The sequence below is a fragment of the Cuculus canorus genome, chromosome 21 (genome assembly GCF_017976375.1).
Source record: "Cuculus canorus isolate bCucCan1 chromosome 21, bCucCan1.pri, whole genome shotgun sequence".
Taxonomy (NCBI): domain Eukaryota; kingdom Metazoa; phylum Chordata; class Aves; order Cuculiformes; family Cuculidae; genus Cuculus; species Cuculus canorus.
In genome coordinates this window covers 1,098,773-1,119,168 of record NC_071421.1, presented here as the reverse complement: position 1 = coordinate 1,119,168, position 20,396 = coordinate 1,098,773, and the positions used below count along the sequence as shown (strand labels likewise).

At 48.8% G+C, this 20,396-nt stretch overlaps 2 protein-coding genes across 4 annotated transcripts in view; one reads left to right on the top strand and one right to left on the bottom strand.

The window, feature by feature from the left end:
- The first annotated feature begins 7,850 nt into the window (after positions 1 to 7,850).
- On the top strand, positions 7,851 to 14,568 carry RNF223 (ring finger protein 223). Of its 3 annotated transcripts, XR_008453241.1 has the most exons (4): positions 7,851 to 8,042; positions 11,201 to 11,332; positions 11,674 to 13,335; positions 13,630 to 14,568. XR_008453241.1 is itself a non-coding variant. In XM_054085867.1 (3 exons), the coding sequence occupies exons 2-3, from the start codon at positions 11,281 to 11,283 to the stop codon at positions 12,516 to 12,518; spliced, it is 897 nt and encodes a 298-aa protein (XP_053941842.1). In that variant the 5' UTR covers positions 7,851 to 8,042; positions 11,201 to 11,280; the 3' UTR covers positions 12,519 to 14,568. The 3 variants fall into 3 exon arrangements, 2 of the variants coding, with proteins under 2 accessions (XP_053941842.1, XP_053941843.1); XM_054085867.1 differs by having other exon boundaries at positions 11,674 to 14,568; XM_054085868.1 differs by lacking the exon at positions 11,201 to 11,332 and having other exon boundaries at positions 11,674 to 14,568.
- A 183-nt stretch (positions 14,569 to 14,751) lies between these two features.
- The window catches only part of LOC104055615 (tyrosine-protein phosphatase non-receptor type 11), a 51,407-nt gene continuing 45,762 nt past the window's right edge, over positions 14,752 to 20,396 (bottom strand). Inside the window, exons 11-16 of the mRNA XM_054085866.1 lie at positions 20,215 to 20,369; positions 19,776 to 19,843; positions 18,806 to 18,957; positions 18,243 to 18,343; positions 16,515 to 16,634; positions 14,752 to 16,096 (exon numbers count right to left, since the gene is read on the bottom strand). Coding sequence (XP_053941841.1) covers positions 16,550 to 16,634; positions 18,243 to 18,343; positions 18,806 to 18,957; positions 19,776 to 19,843; positions 20,215 to 20,369 — 561 coding nt within the window. The 3' untranslated portion in view covers positions 14,752 to 16,096; positions 16,515 to 16,549. The remainder of the gene's footprint in view (positions 16,097 to 16,514; positions 16,635 to 18,242; positions 18,344 to 18,805; positions 18,958 to 19,775; positions 19,844 to 20,214; positions 20,370 to 20,396) is intronic.

Genomic DNA, 20,396 nt, shown 5'->3' with positions numbered 1-20,396 from the left:
ATATGTATATGGAAAATAGTGGAAATATATTAAAAGGACGTCACTCATGATTGCTCTTTCCTTTGGAATCGTTAACTGAAATTACGTCTCTTGCTGGAATGCCAGGCATGAGAGCATCTCTGCAGCTCAGATCTGTGTGTCAGAAAGTGTTTGGGGACAGAACCAGACCCAAGGATGAAGTTATAAATTAAACTTTTATGAAGGCACAAAGAACATCCTTATGTTCTTTTTATAACTCCATATAAGGGTAATAATGATAAAGTATCTGATGCACTAGAGGACGTTTTACCCTTGTGCCAACACTGACTGCTTTTGATTTGCCTTATCTTACTGGAACTCGGTTTCCATCTCTGCATCTACTGATGTATTTACAAATTCCTATGAGGATAGGTTTTGCATTCTTGTCCCACCACATTCTTTAGGAATGAAGTATAAATTGCTCTCTTCAGCATGGACAACACCAAGATATTTTTCTTCCTGCACTTTTAGCCAGTCTCACATCTGGGATGTTATCCTATATAAGCAGTTGAATGATTATTAGTAATATGAATGAATATCCAACTGCAGATCTAATTACAAGAACTAAACCAACTGTCACGCATTGGCCATAACTGAAGTGTCACACTTGAAAAAGCACTTGACCACTTTCTGGAAAAGATCAATCCTTATCAACACATCAGAGACTCCAGAAATTAAAAGTAAATACAGACATCATATATAAAATAGGGATATAAAATGATTAGAATTTAAAAAGGACAGCTCAGATGGCATCTCCCAGGTTTATTCATCACATCTGTTGATTCTGTGCTGAGTAGAGAGCAAAGAAGGAACTGCTCTGTATTTCTCTCTGGGGCCTTAGAGAAAGGGGAAAAAACCCAACCCAAACCGAAATGATAAGAAGCATTTCCTTACCGCAAAGTTTTAGGCCTGTGATACGACTCAGAAGTGATTAAGCTTCTGGGACGGGAAAGGGAAGGAGACAGTAGGTGGAGTGCTGTGCTTGCTCAGCGCAGGAGACGCTGTGCCACTGAGAGCAAGGTGTGATGGTGACCACCCCCCAGCTGGAAGTTACAGAGCTTCCCTTGGCCACCTTGCTGTGCTGAGCTCTGTGGAAAATCGTCTCTTGATTTCTCAGCTCACACATAGGGGCTGTGTGATTACATCCACGGGGAGAAGAAAAAGAAGACTGCTGGTTCATCCTTGGGGGTGGGGAGAACGTGGCAGAGAAACAGAGAGCTTAGGGATATGCTTCTCCTTGGGGATTGCCGAGAAGGTGTCTCAATCATCTGATCCTTCTCTTGCAGAGTGAAGAAAGCAAAAGGGATCAGCTCAGAAAGTGCTATTTGTAACCTGAAAAAATCTGTGTTAGTAGAGAGCTCTCAGGGTGTGAGCCTTTACCACAGAAACCACAGAGAACCCTGAACCTCATCACCACCACCAGATCCTTTGTGTAGTGACCTGGTGGGCAGCCACACACTGAGGTCTGGTGTACCAGAAAATGTTCCTGGTCAGATGCATTAGCACCCCAACACCCTCTTCCTGGCTGGTTGAGCTCTGATGAGCACAAAGGAACCCCACTGTGGGGTGAGGCATCTATTTCATCGTCGGTCTGAGCACAGTTCACACATGGAAGGGGAGAACCGAGCCAGCAGAGGACAGGTGGCTTGTGACACAAGGAAAAGTCACTGGAGAGAAGCAAGATATCCCTGCAGACGTTCACTCCTCAGCTCTGACATCACAGGCTGTTTCCCAAGTTCATTATGTCACCACACCAGGCCGGGAAGTGAGTAACACTGCCGGAACATGACCTCTGTGGGACCATCATGACAGCAATTAACAGTGTGTTGGTGAGAGCTCGTTAACAGCACCCTTCGCCTTACTTCTATTGCCATCTCCTCCAGTCCTGCTGAGAGTCTCCCTCATCAGCAACATGTTATGACTGCAGCTGCCTCTGAATAACTTACTCTGGGGCTGGCAACAACAGCAGCTGCCTCACCAGATCGTGGGAAGAGCATCCGTTTGCGCTTCAGGAGAGCAATTGCTTTGGTTCCCATGCACTACACCTCAGTTGCAGCTGCATCTGAGCCCCTTACAGCATCCAAAAGAGCTGGCAACGTAGTTCTTGGGAACATCTAACTACCTTTCCGAGAAGACCTTTTAGTGACCTGAAGGGGCTACAGGAAAGCTGGGGAGGGGCTGTTCACCAAGGCTTGAGGCGACAGGACGAGGGGCAATGGGGATAAACTGGAGAGAGGCAGATTTAGACTGGACATAAGGAAGAATTTCTTCACCGTGAGGGTGGGGAGGCCCTGGCCCAGGGTGCCCAGAGCAGTGGTGGCTGCCCCATCCCTGGAGGTGTTCAAGGCCAGGTCGGATGGGGCCTTGGGCATCCTGATCCAGTGGGAGGTGTCCCTGCCCATGGGGGATTTGGAACTAGAGGATCTTTAAGGTCCCTTCCAACCCAAACCATTCTATGATTCTTTCAGCTAAGCCCACTCTGCTTATGGGCCACATTGTGGGTATCATCACTGGAAGAACTGCCACACTCGTTGAATACTTACGAAGCCTTAATTCTGGTGTGATTTACTCTTCCTTTGAGCCACTGTTTATGATCACTGCTATCAAACTTTCCTTGCAAGCCGCTATAGAAGCAGCATAGACATTTGGAAAGCCAACAGTCTCCCAGGCATGGCATCATGGATCACCAGTGACTTCTAGACCACAGTTGAGCTGTTGGTCGCTTACTTCTTCAGAAAGCTTGGGCTAGAAAAAAAGACCTGACCTTATGTCCAGGGAATGGATGCTATTCTTGCTATTTGAGAATCCAGCTGCGAGTGGCTGAATCACACAGCCTCAAGCCACTGAAGAATAATAGTCACATGAGTTAGAGGCTATCAGGAAAATTGCTATGCTGCACCCGTACCTTGTAATGATTATCTAATCATGCTGCTTGCCTGGTGACGACAGGAAATGAAGAATAGCGCAAAGTTAGGTGCCAGGCGGATCCAGTGTTTGAATGAGATTGAAATACAGAGGCACATGGGTCCAGAACTTGGGCTTGGCCAGTAAGGATGGGCATCGTTTAAAGCATGGGAGTCACCTGAAGGGCACAATCTGTGGCTCCACGTAACAGGAGTGGTTTTTCTCTAAATGTCTATCAAGATACTTTAGTGGACATTTATTGGTAGTGCACGACTCTGAGAGCTTTTCTCGCTCCACCGTCCGCTTACAGTCTTGTCATAGAATGGTTTGGGTTGGAAGGGATCTGAAAGATCATCTCTTGTAAGTCACCCTGCTAAGGGGCACAGCTTGTCCAGGAATTGCTGCTTGCACAAAGGTCACAGCAGCATTTCTCAATGTTGTCTGGGCTTCCCGTGCACCTCAAAACTTGCCTAGCTGTAAAACGAGATAACGTCCTCCATAAACAAAGTTATTGGAAGGCTAAGTTCACTGGCTCTGTGAGGTGTCTTGAGATTGTCTGATAGAAACAGTTAGAGAAGGATGAAATATAATTATATTAGAAGGATCCCACAGGTGGTTCACTTCTGGCTTATCAGGTGACTCACCCAGGCTCTTTCCTGACAGTAAATAATGCATACTTTGGAATTTAAATAGCCCAGTCTAGCCGTAGGTGCAGAGCTACGGCAGCAATGATAAGGCTTCACAGCCCACACCTGGCCGGGCAGCGAGCTGCACGTGAAGGCAGGCAAACAAAAGAGATCCATGAGTTAGCGTGGGAAGCATCACTTAATGGTGCTGTTTACCACCCCGGAGCATTAATCGCACGGAGCACCAGGCCTTCTGACTCCCAGGAACACTCTCAGGATGAAGAGGTGGTGCTAGCTCGAGGCCAAAGAATTGTTTGCCAGGAAAACTCGAGCAGCACTGGGTCTCACCGCTTCTTTTGCGTCTGACGAAGAGACGATAGCAGCGTAAGGTGGAGAGCTGCCCACCGCCACGCAAGCGGGGGTGCGTGTGTATGTATGTATTCTCACTGGCTTTCAGCAGCTGAAGGGCTGGCACACAAAGGCATGAGCTAGTAGAAGACATAGGCTAAGTGGTGTCCTCCTGCTGTAAGCATTTAACCCCACAGAGACTTGTATTCCATGTTGTGCAAGTCTATTTGATTCAGACAGGCTTGTTCTCACCCAGTTAAAACCAGTACATCTGTCCTAAGCCATACCTGTATATTTTCTTCTCAAAATGAAGGTACAGCTCCACAAACCTAGCAGACATGTGTTTTGTATAATAATATAATATACACTACATAGATTGGAGTTTTGTCCTGCAAAGACCAAGTCCAACCTAGTTTGGCTCTTGACACATTTGTGCTTCCATAACAGTGGCTCCCTTGGGCTTCTCCCAGCACAAAAAGCCTTCTAAAGCCCTTCCAGGCTTCATACACTGCCTTAGGATATAGCCCAACAAATCAGAGCTGTAAACAATGCCCAAAACATGAACAAAAAGGTAGCACCCCAGATGTGGTAAGTGATAGATAATAGTGAGAAACTAGCTAGCCCTGGATGAAGGGAAGGAGAGCAGAGGAAGCTTCTTGCTCAGTGCTTGGTCATTTTTCGTTTTTTTCTCTACCCATCTTCATTTGATGGCTTTAATTTATCTACTGAGATGAACCACACAGATAATGAAGAGGGTTATATACTTGGGTAGTAGTGGAGGTAAAGACAAGCCAAGGGGAGAGCCTAAAGCTGTAATCACCAGTCTGATTTTATTACTCTGCAGTTTACTTTGCTTCTCTTCACACTAAGGAGCCTGGCTTGCAACTGCTTAAATGTCATCTTCTCAACCAGTTTTTGGGTACTGATAAGAATAGTCATCATACACAAACCTCCCCCCCTCGAAAAGAATACCGTTTAGATGATCGCATCATTTCATCTACGATCCCGGAGGAGATGAGAACGTTTCCTGATGCTGGTGAAATAAGGACAGGTGGTGGTGGGGAGGGTCTAACAATGAAAAGCCTCAAGGTTTCAATCACAGTTATTCACTGCAGGTGGGATCCTACACCAGGTCTCTGGATGGAGCCAATCTGACCAGCCCTGGGGACCAGGCAACACCCATCCCTCCCAGGTTCCCTTTCAAATACACAATCTAAACAAACGCTATGACCAAAAAGGAAGGCTTGTAATTCCTTTTCTTAATTTTATTTCATTTACCTATTTATTTATGTAGGAAATGAGCCACAGAAGTCCACTGAAATAAGGTGTTTATGCTAGAGATCTGTATCTCCTACATCTCATCTCAGTGTTCCAGCTACATCATCTTCATTCCTACATGGCTTAGCTGAGCAAAAATCACTTTAGAACAGTATCTTTAGAGTCCTTTGAGAAGGACCTGAGGTGTGCCTGTGTAATGCAAGTTCAAGGCAATAATAGAATTAATAAAATAACAGTTTTGACTTAGTACCACTGCTCCTTTAAGTGCAAACATGAAAATCTGTGCTCCCACAACTGATTGCTCCCGATCCTCTGGGATCCACCCAAGACCAGCTGCAGCTCCTGACATGCTCAGTCTGTTCCTCCAAGCAGAAGATAAAAATAACAGCAAGCCTCCCACTCACTTTTGGAAGCCAAGCCCTCATCGTCATCCCAGCAAGGTGTGAGGTGTCGGCACACTCTGTTCCTGCATCCGTGCGGAGGGAGGGCATGTGTGGGGCGGCCCAGTTTGCCCCAGGCTCTCAGCTTCTGAGTCGCACTCAACCCGTTCCAAACACAGTCACGAGTTGAGGCTGATGGGAAAGCAGCCTCAGAAACACCGAAACTCAGAGAGGGCAGGAGTCTGCTCCCACCGCAGCTCAGGTCTTGTCGGCGGAGAAAGGGCTTAAAAGAGGTCTATGTCTGTTTTTAGAGTACGAGGAAGACGTGATTCAGTGTTGTTCCACTGACTAGCAGGGGAAAGGGGTTCAGCTAGACCAAAACCAAGGGCTTGCGTTCCTCAGTGTGTCACTGAGTGTAACATACCCCACTCTGTGCCTGAAATATCATTAATTTTGAGCCCAGTTTGCCAAAGTGGTTATGCAAATGTCTAAACAAGCAAGACTTAAAAATCTGATTTACATCCATTCATAGAATAGTTTGGGTTGGAAGGGATCTTAAAGCCCATCCCGTTCCACCCCTGCCACGGGCAGGGACACCTCCCACTGGATCAGGGGCTCCAAGCCCCATCCAGCCTGGCCTGGAACCCCTCCAGGGATGGGGCAGCTCTGGGCAACCTCTTCCAGTGCCTCACTGCTCTCATGGTGAAGAAATTCCTCTTTATGTTCAGTCTAAATCTGCCCCTCTCCAGTTTATCCCCACTGTCCCTCGTCCCATCCCCACAGGCCTTTATGAACAGCTCCTCCCCAGCTTTCTTGCAGCCCCTTCAGGTACTGGAAGGACAAACATCCTGCTTTGTCAGCTGTAGACAGCGTTTGCTCCCGGCCTCACTCATCGCTGAACAGCAACATAAATAGGTGCTGGGATGGCTCTAGCAGATGGGTTGTTATCCCTGTGGTACAGGAACTGCACCGAGGGAGCTGCACCATCGCGATGCAGCGCTGGGCAAGTCAGGTCTTAACTTGCAGTCTCCACTGGGTGTTTGTCTTCCAGAGTCACCCATGGAGCTCATCTTGAATCCATTTGAGGAACAGTGCTCTAGTCGAGATCCTTCCAGCTGCGGAAGGGTCAGGTAACCTGAGTTCTAATCCTAAAACGCATTTAAAACTTGGATAATTTCTCGTTCTTAAAATCCTCATGTTGGATTTGAGCTCGCTAGAACAGAGCAGTGGGACCTGAAGCAGAGAAACGGGAAAGCCAAGGTGAGATGTACCTGACTGCCACTTAAACCTATGGGATTTAGACCTTCCCAGTCCCAAGAGATGAACCCAATTCCATAAACTTTTAGAGTGCAGTTTCCCAACCATTTTTTAAGAAGCTTCCTGACACCATCCTGAAAAAACCCCACAGCCCAGCATTGTGTTGGTGGGTTTTTTTTTTGAGAAACTGAACAAAGAAAAGTAATATTTGCAACGAATGACAACTGGACCAAGTTTTGAATGTTTGTTATACTCGTTTCCTTTTCTGCACATGAGTGTAAACTTGTTGGTTCTTCCTCCTGGATCTGATGTCCTTTGAACCACAAAATGTTTTCAGGTTGAATAATATTTCTGTATGTCAATTAGTACCAAATCTGCAAAGAATGCAACCCCTCCTCTGTGCCGATCCATACAGTATTATTTAGAGTGATGTTACAGGAGCTTGAGGCAGACGTATGGTTGATTATATCGAGGGATTCAATTAATCTATAAATGGCTTTCAAGTTTATACTGAATATTTCTATTGCAAGAATATTTTTCTTAGCCAATCACAAAGAATTTTGCCGTCAGAATCTTGTTCCTGCTATTAACGAAGGACACCTTGAAATTATTTGTCCTTTGTGGAGAAACAAGAGAACAATAACTGCCAGTTTTACGTGTCCTGAAGTTTTCCTTCAGAAGATTCACTGCCCTGCGAGACCATGGCCATCCACACACTGGATTACGTCGTTGAAGGACTGCAAGCGTTTACCAGAAAGCTGAAGGTCTTTCCCAGGCCAGTGAAGATGAAGCAGTAACTATTTCTTCGCTGGTTTCCCCAGGGCAGGCAGAGGCAGGTGTCGGTGCTGCTGGCCCTTATCAGGAGCATTCCAGCCTGCCCTGTTTGTCATAGGAACCGGCCGGAGCGGGAGCGCGCTCACAGCCAGCGGCGTGATTCAGTGCTGATGGGGAAGGGCAGGTGGAGCAGGTAAGTCACCTCTAGACAGGAAGGTATAAAAGACACCTGAATTACAGCAGCAGGGCCACTTGTACGCAGGGAGCTCTTAGAGGTTACTTGTCTCGCCAGACCTACTGTGGTTGGAAACAGCTCGGGAAGCTCCACTACCAGGAGGCAGCTTATAAATACAAAAGACCCTGAGCCTAAGACTCTCCTCTGGAGAGAAGACTCTTCAGGGGTAGAAATCAAGAGCCAAGAACATGCTTTTCTCCTTCTAACCATCACTCTGAACAGGTATTTATAGATTTAATCTGCTGTACACCTCTTAACTTGCTGTGTATTGAGCTGAGTTAAAGCTACCTGTAGGAATCATAGTACGAAGTAGTGTTGGGCACTTATTAACGGCGCGGTCTCTTCTGTCTGGTTTTATGGTGTGGAAAGAAGTTTTCTAGAACTTGGTGGGAAGTAAAAAGGACTTAGTTTTAAATCTGAGGTTATGTGTCTCTCCTGAATGGTTTAGTTATTTACTGATGTTGCCAAAGTTTTTGTAAACCCCAGGTAAACAGCTGGGGAAGCGAGGCAAATTGCTGCGGGATCTGAGAAATGCAGTGTGAGGGTTGAACAACGGGAGATACGTTCTTGTATTAAATAAAAAAATTATGTGATTTTGCAGTGAAAAAAAAAAAAAAACCAACAGAAAACAAACAAAAACCCCAAACCCTGAGTGGTTCTGTTGAGATCACTGCATGTCTCATAGAATCACAGAATGGGTTGGGTTGGAAGGGACCTTGAAGCCCATCCAGTTCCACCCTTGCCATGGGCAGGGACACCTCCCACTGGATCAGGGGCTCCAAGCCCCATCCAACCTGGCCTTGAACCCCTCCAGGGATGGGGCAGCCACCGCTGCTCTGGGCACCCTGGGCCAGGGCATCACTACCCTCATCATGAAGAATTTCTTCCTAATGTCTGATCTAAATCTGTCCCTCTCCAGTTTATAGCCGTTTCTCCATCAGGACTCTCCAGCTTTAGTGGTGGGCTCTCGTTTAGTAGCACCCAGGAGCAGTCTTGGTCCCTGAGCTACCTGCTGCCCAAACCCGGGGTAACTTTCTCAGCATCAGCGCTCCAGCACACGCCGAGAGGTACAAGAGCAGGCAGGGAGTGGCCCATCCTCTGTGGCAGAACATGAATTAAAACTGTCTTTCCTATGCTACAACTCCATGGCTTCCTCTTTGTATCTTCCCTGTTTAAGTCAATCAGTTAACTCTGATGAAGATTCTGCATCACACCAAGATGTTGATTAAAAAAAGTAGACTCTTAAATTGATTAAAACTAATAAACATCTAAAATGTCACGATCCTCTTTAGGGTAGGGAAAATGCGGGCATAAGCTTGTATCTTCCTTTAAAAGTAACTTACGTGAGTAAACTGCCTCAAGTTTACCGTCAGGATACTGCTGTTGCTAAAGCTGTCACACTACAAACTAATAAAAACCACAGCAGAACAGCTTTCTCACATAGATGATGAAATTAGAGTTTGCGTAAGCAAAGGCTGTCTCCTTCTGAGGTTACCTTTGGCCACTGGTTTTACTGCTCGTAATATCTGACAAATCCTCCGAGCTGAGCAACTGCGAAGAGGTGGGCACAGGGGAGGGAGTACCGCGAACCAGAAGATTTAGTTAAAGAAGAAGAACAGGGTTTCCCTCATCTCTGTGCTGAGGCAGGCTTGGATTTGTAATCCATCGGCATCTGCCAGGCTGTGTTAAAACACGCACGGTGATTTGTAAGCAGAAAAAAAAATAGGGTAAAGAGACATCACAGCTGAAAAGCGCAGAGTGTCTGTGAGGGGAAAATTAACTTGAGGAGAAGCTTCACAGCAATCATATTAGAGAATGGTTTGGGTTAGAAGGGGAATTGTTAGAAGTATTGTGTCCAGTTCTGGAATCCTCAATATGAGAAGGAGAAGGAGCTGTTGGCACGGGTCCATGAGGCTACAAGGATGATCCGAGGGCTGAGCACCTTCCCTATGAGGACAGGCTGAGGGAGTTGGGGTTGTTCAGCCTGGAGAAGAGAAGGCTGCGAGGAGACCTTAGAGCAGCTTCAGTACCTGGAGGGGCTGCAAGAAAGCTGGGGAGGGACTGTTCACAACGGCTGTGGGGATGGGACGAGGGGCAATGGGGATAAACTGGAGAGGGGCAGATTTAGACTGGATATAAGGGAGAATTTCTTCACTATGAGGGTGGGGAGGCACTGGAACAGGTGCCCCAGAGAAGCTGTGGCTGCCCCATCCCTGGAGGGGTTCAAGGCCAGGTTGGATGGAGTCCCTGATCCAGTGGGAGGTGTCCCTGCCCATGGCAGGGGGGGGACTGGATGATCTTTAAGGTCCCTTCCAACCCAAACTGTTCTGTGATTCTATGTCTTAATTTAGAATAAGAGGAGAAAAATAAGGGAGGATTATAAAGTTGGTTTCAGCTCTGGCAATACTGGCTGTGATGGGAGAAGGGAAGATACTTCATTTTTAAATAATAGAGGTTTTTTTCATGCAATGTGAGAGATACGTGGTCTTTCTGATACCTTAAATCAGCTCGTCATGCCGAGACGTGGAGGCTCTGTCCCATGCTGCTGAGGCATTGCCTGGAGACCTATAATTACAGCAGCAATCTGAGCATTTCTGGCTTGTCATCTCCCAACACCAAGAATCAAGCCTAGCTGGTCGGTTCAGTGACACAGCCTACAAAAATGCTCCCCAGGCATCCCGCATCGGGGCCCGTTGCTGGGAATTTCCTGAAAGCTAAACACTTGCTTTCAGGTAAAAGTGCTTAAATAGCTCAAAAGTCCCACATCTGAGTGTTGGGATGTAGTGAAGCTGCGTGTCTGGCCGAGGATAACTGGAATTCAAGGTAATACTTGGGTTGCTGGAAAGCCTGGAGTGACTTGTAAACCAATTTTCTAGAACTGGTGTGTTCCTAACGCAACTCCAGGGTCCTGCGTGCACGCCACAAGCAAGCAGAGAGCCCGCAGCAAGGCTGGGGCTGTGCTGGCACTCCTCCAGGGCCAAGAATAGGCGAGAACTGCCTTTCCCTGGGGAAAACAGAGCAACAAGGAAACAGCGGAGAATTCCCCTTGCTCTGGCACTGAGGCCGTTTCTCCAACGCTGCTGTTCTTGCTGTGTCACGGTGACAAGACAGAGATGCTTCTCAGCGACGAGGAGGGAACAAACTTTGCAAGATAACAGTGTTTTCTCACCTCCCTGATCGCCTCCTGTGACATGAGGGGGTTCAGGTCCCACCGTGGACAGACAAACCCAGGCAGCACCGTTGGGTTGGGCCTCACTTGCCCGCTGGGCAGCGAGCAGAGCCCCGATTGAAGGCACAAAGCTCTACCCGAGCACACCAAAGAGAAAAGATTGACGCCCCCCTTTTGCCTCCCCAACTGAACAGTCTTATCTGTCTCTTAGGCCTTGCTCATGCTGCCACCATAATATCTGAGTGTCTCCCAGACTAATAGACTGCCATAGTGAGGTCCCTACTTGACCTCATGGAGTCTTCTGCTCTCCTCCCTGCTCGGGTGTCGGGGAGCACCAGCTGGGGTAGGTTTTTGTTGTGTTCTTTCTGCCCAGAGGGGGCCATGTAAGGGGAAAGACTGCACCCATCTATAATGCCGTGGTGGTTCTGGTGAAAGGCTTTGGCTGGATGGTGGAACTCTGCTGGTCGCTTGCTTCTTTGCAGGATGTTTAACTTCACCTTTAGTCTGCAGCTTCCAACAGGTTACCTGTGCCATTCTTACCTCTTGCAGGGATCTATTCCAGGCTCAGGATGCAGTGGAAACCATGAACTTGCTCTTTGTTCCTTTCAAGGTGTTAAACATGCATCTGGTGATGGGTGTCTTCACGTTTTTTAAAATGAAGGCTGTGGTTTTCTTCTCTTCTAGAGTCTCCCAGGGCTCTGTTTATTTCCACCGGCTCCGCCATGTCGTGCTTCACGCAGCTGTGGCACTCCAACACGCCAGACTCTCCCACCAGCCCCATCCCTGCATCTCCAAGTGAAATCCCTATCCCCATCAGCCCCATTGTTGTCACCTCCCCAGGAGATGGCAAGAGGAAGGCGAGGTCCCCAACCGACAAGCCAGGCTCTCCGAACCCCACATCTCCGAAGCCAACCTCCCCTGTTGAGTGTTCCATTTGCTTCAACACTTATGACAACACCTTCAAGACACCCAAGCTGCTCCAGTGCTCCCACGTTTTCTGCCTGGAGTGCGTGGCCCGCCTGAGCACAGGGCTACCCCCAAACCACCCAGAGGACCAGCTCCCCTGTCCCTTCTGCCGGCAGCTAACCAGCATCCCTCAGGAAGGAGCCCCAGCGCTTCAAACCAGCAAGGAGCTCCTTGCCACACTGCCTCCTGAACTCCAGCAGGAGAAGGTGCTCTGGATGGAAGGGACCAAGCTCTGCTGCCGTGAGCCGTCTGATGACCCTGAGAACCCAGACTCGTGCATCTCCATCGACGTCGCCATGAGCAAGCCAGAAAGCCCGGAGGCCCCTCCGACGGGGTTAGCCGGGAGGTTGTCCCGCTGCGACATGTGCGATGACTGGAAACGCATAGTCCTCCTCTCTGCGTTGATCATCATCCTCTTCTGCATCATTCTGTGGCCCGTCCAGTGCGCTCTGAAGACGGGGAACCTCCGCTGCTTCACAAGGACTGTTGCAATGACCAGGCCAGAGTATCTTCCCCCTAAACACACCACGGCAGCACCTCCCGTGACACAAATCTTCCCATAGCAGTGAGGCAGCCTTTGGCTCCCATCTAGCGCTCCACGGCACATCAGGGAGGCAGGAACAGATCCCGCTGCCCTGACGGCACTCCTCGGTTTGTTGTGAGACCCCGTGGCCGGCTCCCCTCACAGCTCTGTGCCCACATCGGACACCTGCATCCCGCTTCCAGGAGCTGGGCTGAAACACTCACCTGCCGAGCTGTCTCCAGCCTGGGAATGCTCCAAGGAGCCGCCTCGGCATTCTGCTGCCAAACTCCCCAAGGAAACCAGAGCCTTAAAAGCAACAAGACTGGTTTCTAGGACTGTTTGCTTCCAGTGGCACATGGCCGTGCGCTGGCTTGGCTGGATACCAGATGGGTGCAGTTCTTCCCACTCCCTTAGGGAATAAAGGGCTATTTTTGCAAACTGAAGGATCTACATTATTATTCCTAAGAGGAGCTGGGATTGGGAGGGTAAAACATGTCAAAGTCATATACGCAACTGATAATTATCCTTAATCCACATGCTGGAAACATTTCCGTCACGTTATTTGATGTTGGAGGTGTAAATGCTGCCTCCTGCTGACAGAGCATGGCCTGATCCCCGCTACCCACCACCTGAGTTATGTTACTTGATGAGCTTTTGAACAGAACTGAGTAACCAATCGACTCGATTTTCCTAAGAAGACGCTTAAAAATCACTCATCCCTACCCAGAACGAGGTTTTGAACACAGGGGGCGAGTTCTGTTAGGCACACGGACACAGCAGCGTCACCCTGCCCCTCGAGTTCCTTCACCAGTGTGCTTCCTTCATACTTCTCATAGGCAAACTCTCACCAAAACAACGTAAGTTTTACACCTGTTGACAAGCCTTACCCTCCTGATCTTTAAATGTGTCAGTATTAAGACACAGGCCAGTTGCTTACATTATATTTTTATTTAATGCAATGATCTTCTGACAGTGATTAACAAAAGTCTTCATGATGAAGGCGCCTTACGATTAAATGTTTTCTATTCAAACACATGGATGTAAGACAGTATTGTATGCAAGTACCATACGTGTATATATTAAATTATGTTTTCTACAATGCAAGGTGTCAATTTGTAGCAATTACTCCACATTTCCCTTCTTGCTTGCAGCTGGAGGTGTTCACTGAGCTCCATTCCCAGATCACGGTAGCTACACAGCAGGTAATATCTGGACTCTGGCCCGTCCATCAGCTGTCCTCGTGTCGCACTATCCTGCACACACGGACAGCTTTGTCCTGTAAATTCACCCTTATTTCCATCGAGGCAGTGTTGTCCCAGGTGCAACTTCCCTCTGTGTTTACCTGATTTGAGCTGAAAAATGAGAAGCTGCAAAGACTGCTCCTCTTTCACTTCCCCCCAGCCGGATGAAAGATGCCTCCAGTCTCCCTTTCCAGAAAAATCTAAGTTGAAATAGGAGAGGCTGAAGCAACAGCAGAAGCGACTCAAGTCTCCTGCTGTGCAAAGCTCCTGTGGAAAGCTGCTGGATGTGCCACTGCTTCGCTGCTGGGCTGCAGGCTGGAGTTACCCGTGCCAGCCACGTGTCTGCACAAACCAGGCAGGGCAACAACTTCAGCCAAAGCCATCGGGCTCGACGGGGGTTCTCACTCGGACCATCCTGTCCGTTCCGCTGTGCTTCGACACTGAAAGGGTACCTTCACAGCACCAATTCTTGGAAAAAGTGACTCACCGAGACTTAAGGCAGAGAAGGCGCTTCCATCTGGGTGCTTTGGGACTAAGCCCAGCCCAGAGACACTACTGGAGATGAAATGCTTTATCATTACACTTCTGCTACCATTCACCTCCCGCTGATGAGATCTAAGGGCAGGGGAGAGGGAAAGAACATCTTCAGCCTCATAAAATCTACTGTTATGGTGGCAGGAGGATCACAGACATGTTCTCACAGCTCCAGCTGTTCCTAGTGGTCTGTCACAGCATCTTTCAGACTGTCCCTTTTTACTTCCCAATCTCACTGTATGTTTGGAAACAAAGGTTGAAGGGGTAGCTGACACGCAGCTGAACCTCTCACTCACGTATGGTCAAAAGGAAGACTCAAAGCAAGTGAAAACAGGGCCCTGAACAGTACCATTTGGCGATGGGAGACATTCCCGACGCTGCCCCGCCCCCACTGTCAGCCACTTTCCCAAAAAGAAAAGCAAAAAAAAAAAAAAAAGCCTTGAGAATATTCAACATTTATTAAAAGTGCAATAAAAATAAACAGTTTTTCTGTCCCTGTGACAAGGGGCCAGAAAGACCAGGCAGGAAATACAGCCAACGTATGTCATTGTGCTTTTGTTCAACCCCTTCTGCTCCACACCCGGAGCCGGCACTCCAGCCACTGACACCCCAACCATGCAACAAGTCCATCCCCTTCCAGAGACCCAGGAGGACTTCAACATCAGCCCGACACGCGCTCTGGAGGTTCAGGCACTGGCATTTGGAGCCAAGGCACTTTCAGACACCGATGAATCCTGCAGGAAGGCGTTCTTTGGCAGGACTATTTGCAGGCCTTGGGGCTGGAACAGCAGGAAGCACTGGCGGTCACAAGTCAAGACTCATTGACCGAGCTGAAATACTCCACTCAATGACACACTCATTGTCAAGGCACTGGTCAAATCACAACCACTCCTACAACACCCCTACTCAGCAGACACAACACTTGCCTTGTTATAGAGCTGCAGGGAAAAAAAGAGGTCACGCAGCGAGGTAACGGCAGAGCTGCACCAAGCTCAGCGGGGCCCAGCTCAAAAGGTTCAGCTCTGTATCCTAGGCTGTTACTCACTAGAGGTGGCTAAAAGCACAGCACACAGCCAAAGCTGCCCTCCTACTCCTCAGCACCCCGCAGATGGGTGGGAGCTCACTTAGCTCAACACTCAGACCCACACAGAGATGAAGATGCTCACCTCTGTCTCCCAGTTCTGCTGTCAAACCCACGTGCAGAGCAGCTAGCGGGCTCTCACGCCGAACGACAGCAGCAGGGACTGCTCGGTGAGCTTTGGCAGAAATCAAGAACTGGTACAGCCAAAAGTGTGAGAAGAATTGACCGAGGTGCAAATACCTGGGGCCAGGCAGTGCTCTCTATTTCTCACCCTCACAGGCAAAGTTACTCCAGGATTCAGTCTAAAAACACTTCCAGTTTAGAAATGATTGACCTAATGAAAACATTAAAGTGTACTAACGTTTTGCTAACGCCCGAAGCGGGCAGCCCTGGGAAAGCTCCTAAGCAAGCAACCATTTCCATTCCTTTTAACAATTTCTGTGTAAAAAATAAGAATCTTAAATTAAAAAAAAAAACAAAAAAGAAAAAAAAGAATTAAAACTGAGCCTTGATGCCCTAATGAATGTCCAGAGGCTCTTCCGCATAAATATCAACCTACTGATAACAGGAGAGAACGAGAGAAGATCCTTCTCGTGAATAAGTTAGGTCAAGGCGTGTTCTTAGGCACAGACTCCGCTTGCTTCTTACAGTCAGCTTCTTCCTTCCTCGCTGAATCCAAGGTGCTTGGGGAAGGCAAGACAGGCAAAACAAATTGTCCGTGATCGCAGAACTTGGAAAGGGTGGACGTAAACACTGTAAATCCTGCATTCCAAAACAAGAAGGAAGAAGGGCGGTTTATAAGTGGGAGAAAAGTGGGCTGATAAGGTTACAGGGCTGAGACACTCCCAGTCTCTCCTATGTTTGCCACATAGCACCTCATGTTCTCCCAGCCTGGTGGCTCCCTGACATAGCAGTCCAAAAAAGCTGATCTCCCCCTCCCTGGTAATGTTTTAAATGTCTTTCCCTGTTGAGATCTCATTACCCATTTCCCCCTGTTCTCCCTCCAGCCGCGGGGCTCAGCCACAGCTTTAGGCTCCATCAAATTTCAAAGCACAGCTGCCTTCCCTGATGGAGGCAGAGCCACAGGGATCTACAGAAGCTGAGCTGAAGATGAGCTGGATCAAACGCAACGTAAACAGAGTGTGGTGACACTCCAGTTAATCGAGGGAAGCATTCCTACCTGTACAGCCTCCATACAGCTCACCTCCGGCTCCCTTATCGCCCCATGTTACTCATTCCCGAAACCTTTGGGCTTTTGATGTTGAGGTTCTCGTAGACGGAAGCTGACTCATCGTCAACCCTGTCAAGAAACAAAGGCTTGTTATTAACAGCCTCACCGCTCTGGATCTTTCCTCAAAGGCAGGTGGCCAGTGGGAAACGGGTAATGGCCCAAGAAAAGCTCCCTTTTTCCCTCCCCAGCCTTGTTGACAGGACAACATTCAGCTACCTACTGTTCTCAATCATTGTTTTCTCTCCTTCTGGCTGGGCGACCCCCGCTTAGGTTCACATACAGCTTAGGGATGGAGCCCTGAACCTCCTTCCATGTGTCAACCTTGCACGAATGTAAAGCTTCTGCAGGATCAGCAGCTACAGTTCCTGGTACTTCCTACACTCGCTTTCTCTACATACCCCATTTCTCTGGATTTTCAAAAATCTGATGGAAGGAAAGGGCTGCTCCAAAGGCCAGACCCAAATACTTCTAAAAGCAGTCTGACACCCAAAGCTGAACGCACAGGAGCTCTCTGGAGCCGACAATACCAGCCATGGTATACCAGCGCTCACCTTGCACATCTCAGTCCCACACAGTCCTCCCTGTCCTCATTTACCAGAGCTGCAGTTTCAAAGTTGGGCATTTTAAACCAGATGCAGACACCAAATCCAGCAGGATTTGGAAGGTTCCTGATGCCGGCAAAAGATCCAGATTTCAGCTTTAAGCTACATGAAAGCAAGGTCACTAATGCACCACCGGAACAAAGTGCCACGGGAGCCAAGCAGCGCCCTTCCCTGCCTCCTCCTGCCCTCTCCTGGCTCCCAGGGCAGCAGCTGCTCCAGCTCCATCCCACAGCGCCCCGGCTGCCAGCCTGGCTCTGGCTCTTCCCGCAGAATTAGCTCTGGACAGCACACGGCTGTGCACAGTGGGCAGGAGCCACCCGTACTCCGATGGTGGCCAAATGCCGGGAGAAGAGCGCATGACATCTTTTGCTCTCTTCTCTACAGTTGGGTTTTTCATTCTGCATGTGCTCAAGCATTTCTGCTTCCACTTTAACACCCACTCCTCTGCTCCTGCGCTGCTGTCTCTTCTTTCAAAACCAACCATGCGATTCAGCGTGCCCAAAAGCTCTGATATTATAACTGACGTACGTCCCTGCTCGCTCACCTTCAACTTATAACCCCTTCTCCATCACTTGCTGATGTCCCATTACTTGGGGCAAGAGGGAAAATCACTATTTGGAGTTTTTTTATCCCTGCTTATGTAAGGAATTCATGCTCCTTAGCATTTGCTCCTCTCCACATGGGTGCGAACCCACCTCCTTCTCATCTGCTCTCTTCTCATCTGCCTTCAGATTTTGCTATAAAAGTCCCTCAGTGGCGGTCAGACAGTTCCACTCTGGCTGATTCTCCAGAAAAAAAGCATACAGGGAGCTGCTCGCTAGAGGCTTGGATCTGTTTCCTCCTCTCCTTTCCAAAAGTGTAGCACACAAGCAAGGTGGGCTGCTACCACCACTGCTGACAGCACCGTGGGATCAACTGTTTGTTTTAGCCATCCCCATGCGATAGACAGGAACTGCTCAGGTTTCAGGGATGGGAGAGGGAGGCTGGCAAAGCAGAAATACCGGGACCTTTGCTCAAGCTGTTCTCTCTGATGCTGCAGAAGCAGTTTGGCCAGGCAGAGAAACGTGCCACTTACACAGACTGGGTCCGCGGTGAGGGGGGCTGCCCTTTGGCTCTGCCTTTTTCCATAGGAGAGTAGCCGATGTTCAAGTAGTCTCGCTCTTTCCTTTTACTCCTCTGAAAGAGAAGGGAAAGACAATAAAATCCCACACAAAGCAGATACAAAGGAAAGCTTTACAAAATCCCATATGCCAGCAGGAAAGCAGTGGGTTTATTTCCATGTGTTCAGAGTATTATTTGAGCTCTAGGGAGATGATGGCCAAGGAAGTGGCCTCAAGCTGCATCAGGGAAGTTTTGATTGGATATTAGGAAAAAATTATTTACTGGGAGAGTGGTGAAGCCCTGAGAGAGGCTGCTGAGAGCAGTGGTGAGGTCTCCATTCCTGGAGGGGTTCAAAAAGCATGTAGGTGTGGCATTTCAGGCCATGGTTTAGCAGGCACAGTGGGGTTGGAATGATGGTTGGACTGGATGGGCTTAGAGGTCTTTTCCAACCTTCATGATTCCATAACTCTATGAAGCAGTATTTGGTGTGGGGCAAGTTCTGCCTTTGCTTTTCCAAGCAAGCCGAACGAGACTCACCTGCTCTTCTTCCAACCTCTTCTGCTCAGCCTCAATGAACTGCTGAACGGCCATGTAAACAAACTTGTACTGTGCCTCTGTTTGCACCATGCCCGAACGCTGCCTGCGGACCATCTGGATGGTTTTGGGGATGTCGATATCGCAGTCCAAACCTGCTCAAGAGGGAGAAGGGGAGGTTTAGAGAGCGAGAACTAGGTTGAAAAATCACTTTCTTAAAGCCTACTTTGAAAGCTGTCAGTATCTCACTGCACCCACTGCCAGCAAAGCCCCAGAATACTGTTAAAGGATTTGGTGCATCTCTGCTTAGGAGATCTTGCCAGAGCACCCTGGGCTGGGAATGGCTGAGACGGGGCGGACTTCCTTGGGAAATTAGGTCTGTTCTGCAGTAGCTTCCTACAGATCCACCGTTGTGTGGTTTATGAACTAAACAGAATCACTTCTGAAGAGGGTCCACCTGCCTGAAGGCTTCCAGATCAGACCCAGAGATATCACAGAGAGTTCCATAACAGCTCTAGAACTTCAGGTAAGGGTGACAGCCCTTCTACACAGAAGGATTTGGGGGAATCATTTCTAAAAGCGCACTGAAGTTACACCATTACTGAACCCCCACTACCCGGTAAAAAAAGAGTTGTCCAGGACACCTTGAGATCCTTGCCCCACTGATGACAATGAGAAGATTGTCCTGTGCTGCTGAAACCATCTAAAGGGCTGTTCACACTCATTGAGGGACGGTTCACATTTCACTATGGTAGAGCTCCATTTCTTGGCCCGCAGAGAAGCAGGGAATTGGGCACAGCACAAAACCCCTTCTTGCTCTACATTGAGGCTAAGCCAGTGCTCACTGTTCCCAGACAAATAAACCTGCTGCTTGGAGATCGCGTACCCACGGCTTCCACAAGGGCAGGGGAATCCCATAACTAGTCAGAGCGAGGCAAACAGCAAAAGCCGCGAGGCAGACAGGGAGACATACCTTGCCTGTGAATAATATCCACCAGAATATCTATCACTATGATGGTGCCCGTGCGTCCTATTCCAGCACTGGAAAGAGAAAAGAAAAAATCACTGCAGGAGGAAACATCCCCCAGAGCGAGTCAGCTCAGCTTCCACGCTGATCCGCATGCCTGGTCTGCCCTGGGCACATCTGGAACAGCTGCTGTAAGATAAGCCCAGCCAAATGCTGACCCTAGGAGATCAGGGCCAGGCAGGCTGCATCAGAGCTACCACTGCCAGATCTTCCCTGCGCTGTCAACAGCGAGGTTCTGTATTTTCCCATGTATTTACCTATATCCCAGCTGCTCACCAGCACCTCAAGGGATGACCAAGCTGCCGGTGTAACAAAAAAGAAGAGATATGCATTTTTCTTACCCCTCCCCACTGCAGTGCCCCGGTGGCAGCCCACTGGTCTGTACCTGCAGTGCACTACGATCGGCCCCGTGTCTGGAATGCTTCGCTGTGCCCGATTCACTTGGTCCAGAAAGCTCAGAACCCCCCCTGGTTCGTTGGGCACCCCGTGGTCTGGCCAGCTGAAATACTGATAGTGCTTCACCAGCCTCGGGCGCTCGTCCTGCAGGGAGCAGAGACATATCACAGT

Coding starts and splice junctions, on each gene's coding strand:
- RNF223 (XM_054085867.1), top strand. CDS start 11,281: ATGGAGTCTTCTGCTCTCCTCCCTGCTCGGGTGTCGGGGAGCACCAGC. Junction 11,333..11,673: donor GTCGGGGAGCACCAGCTGGG/GTAGGTTTTTGT, acceptor CTTCTCTTCTAG/AGTCTCCCAGGGCTCTGTTT.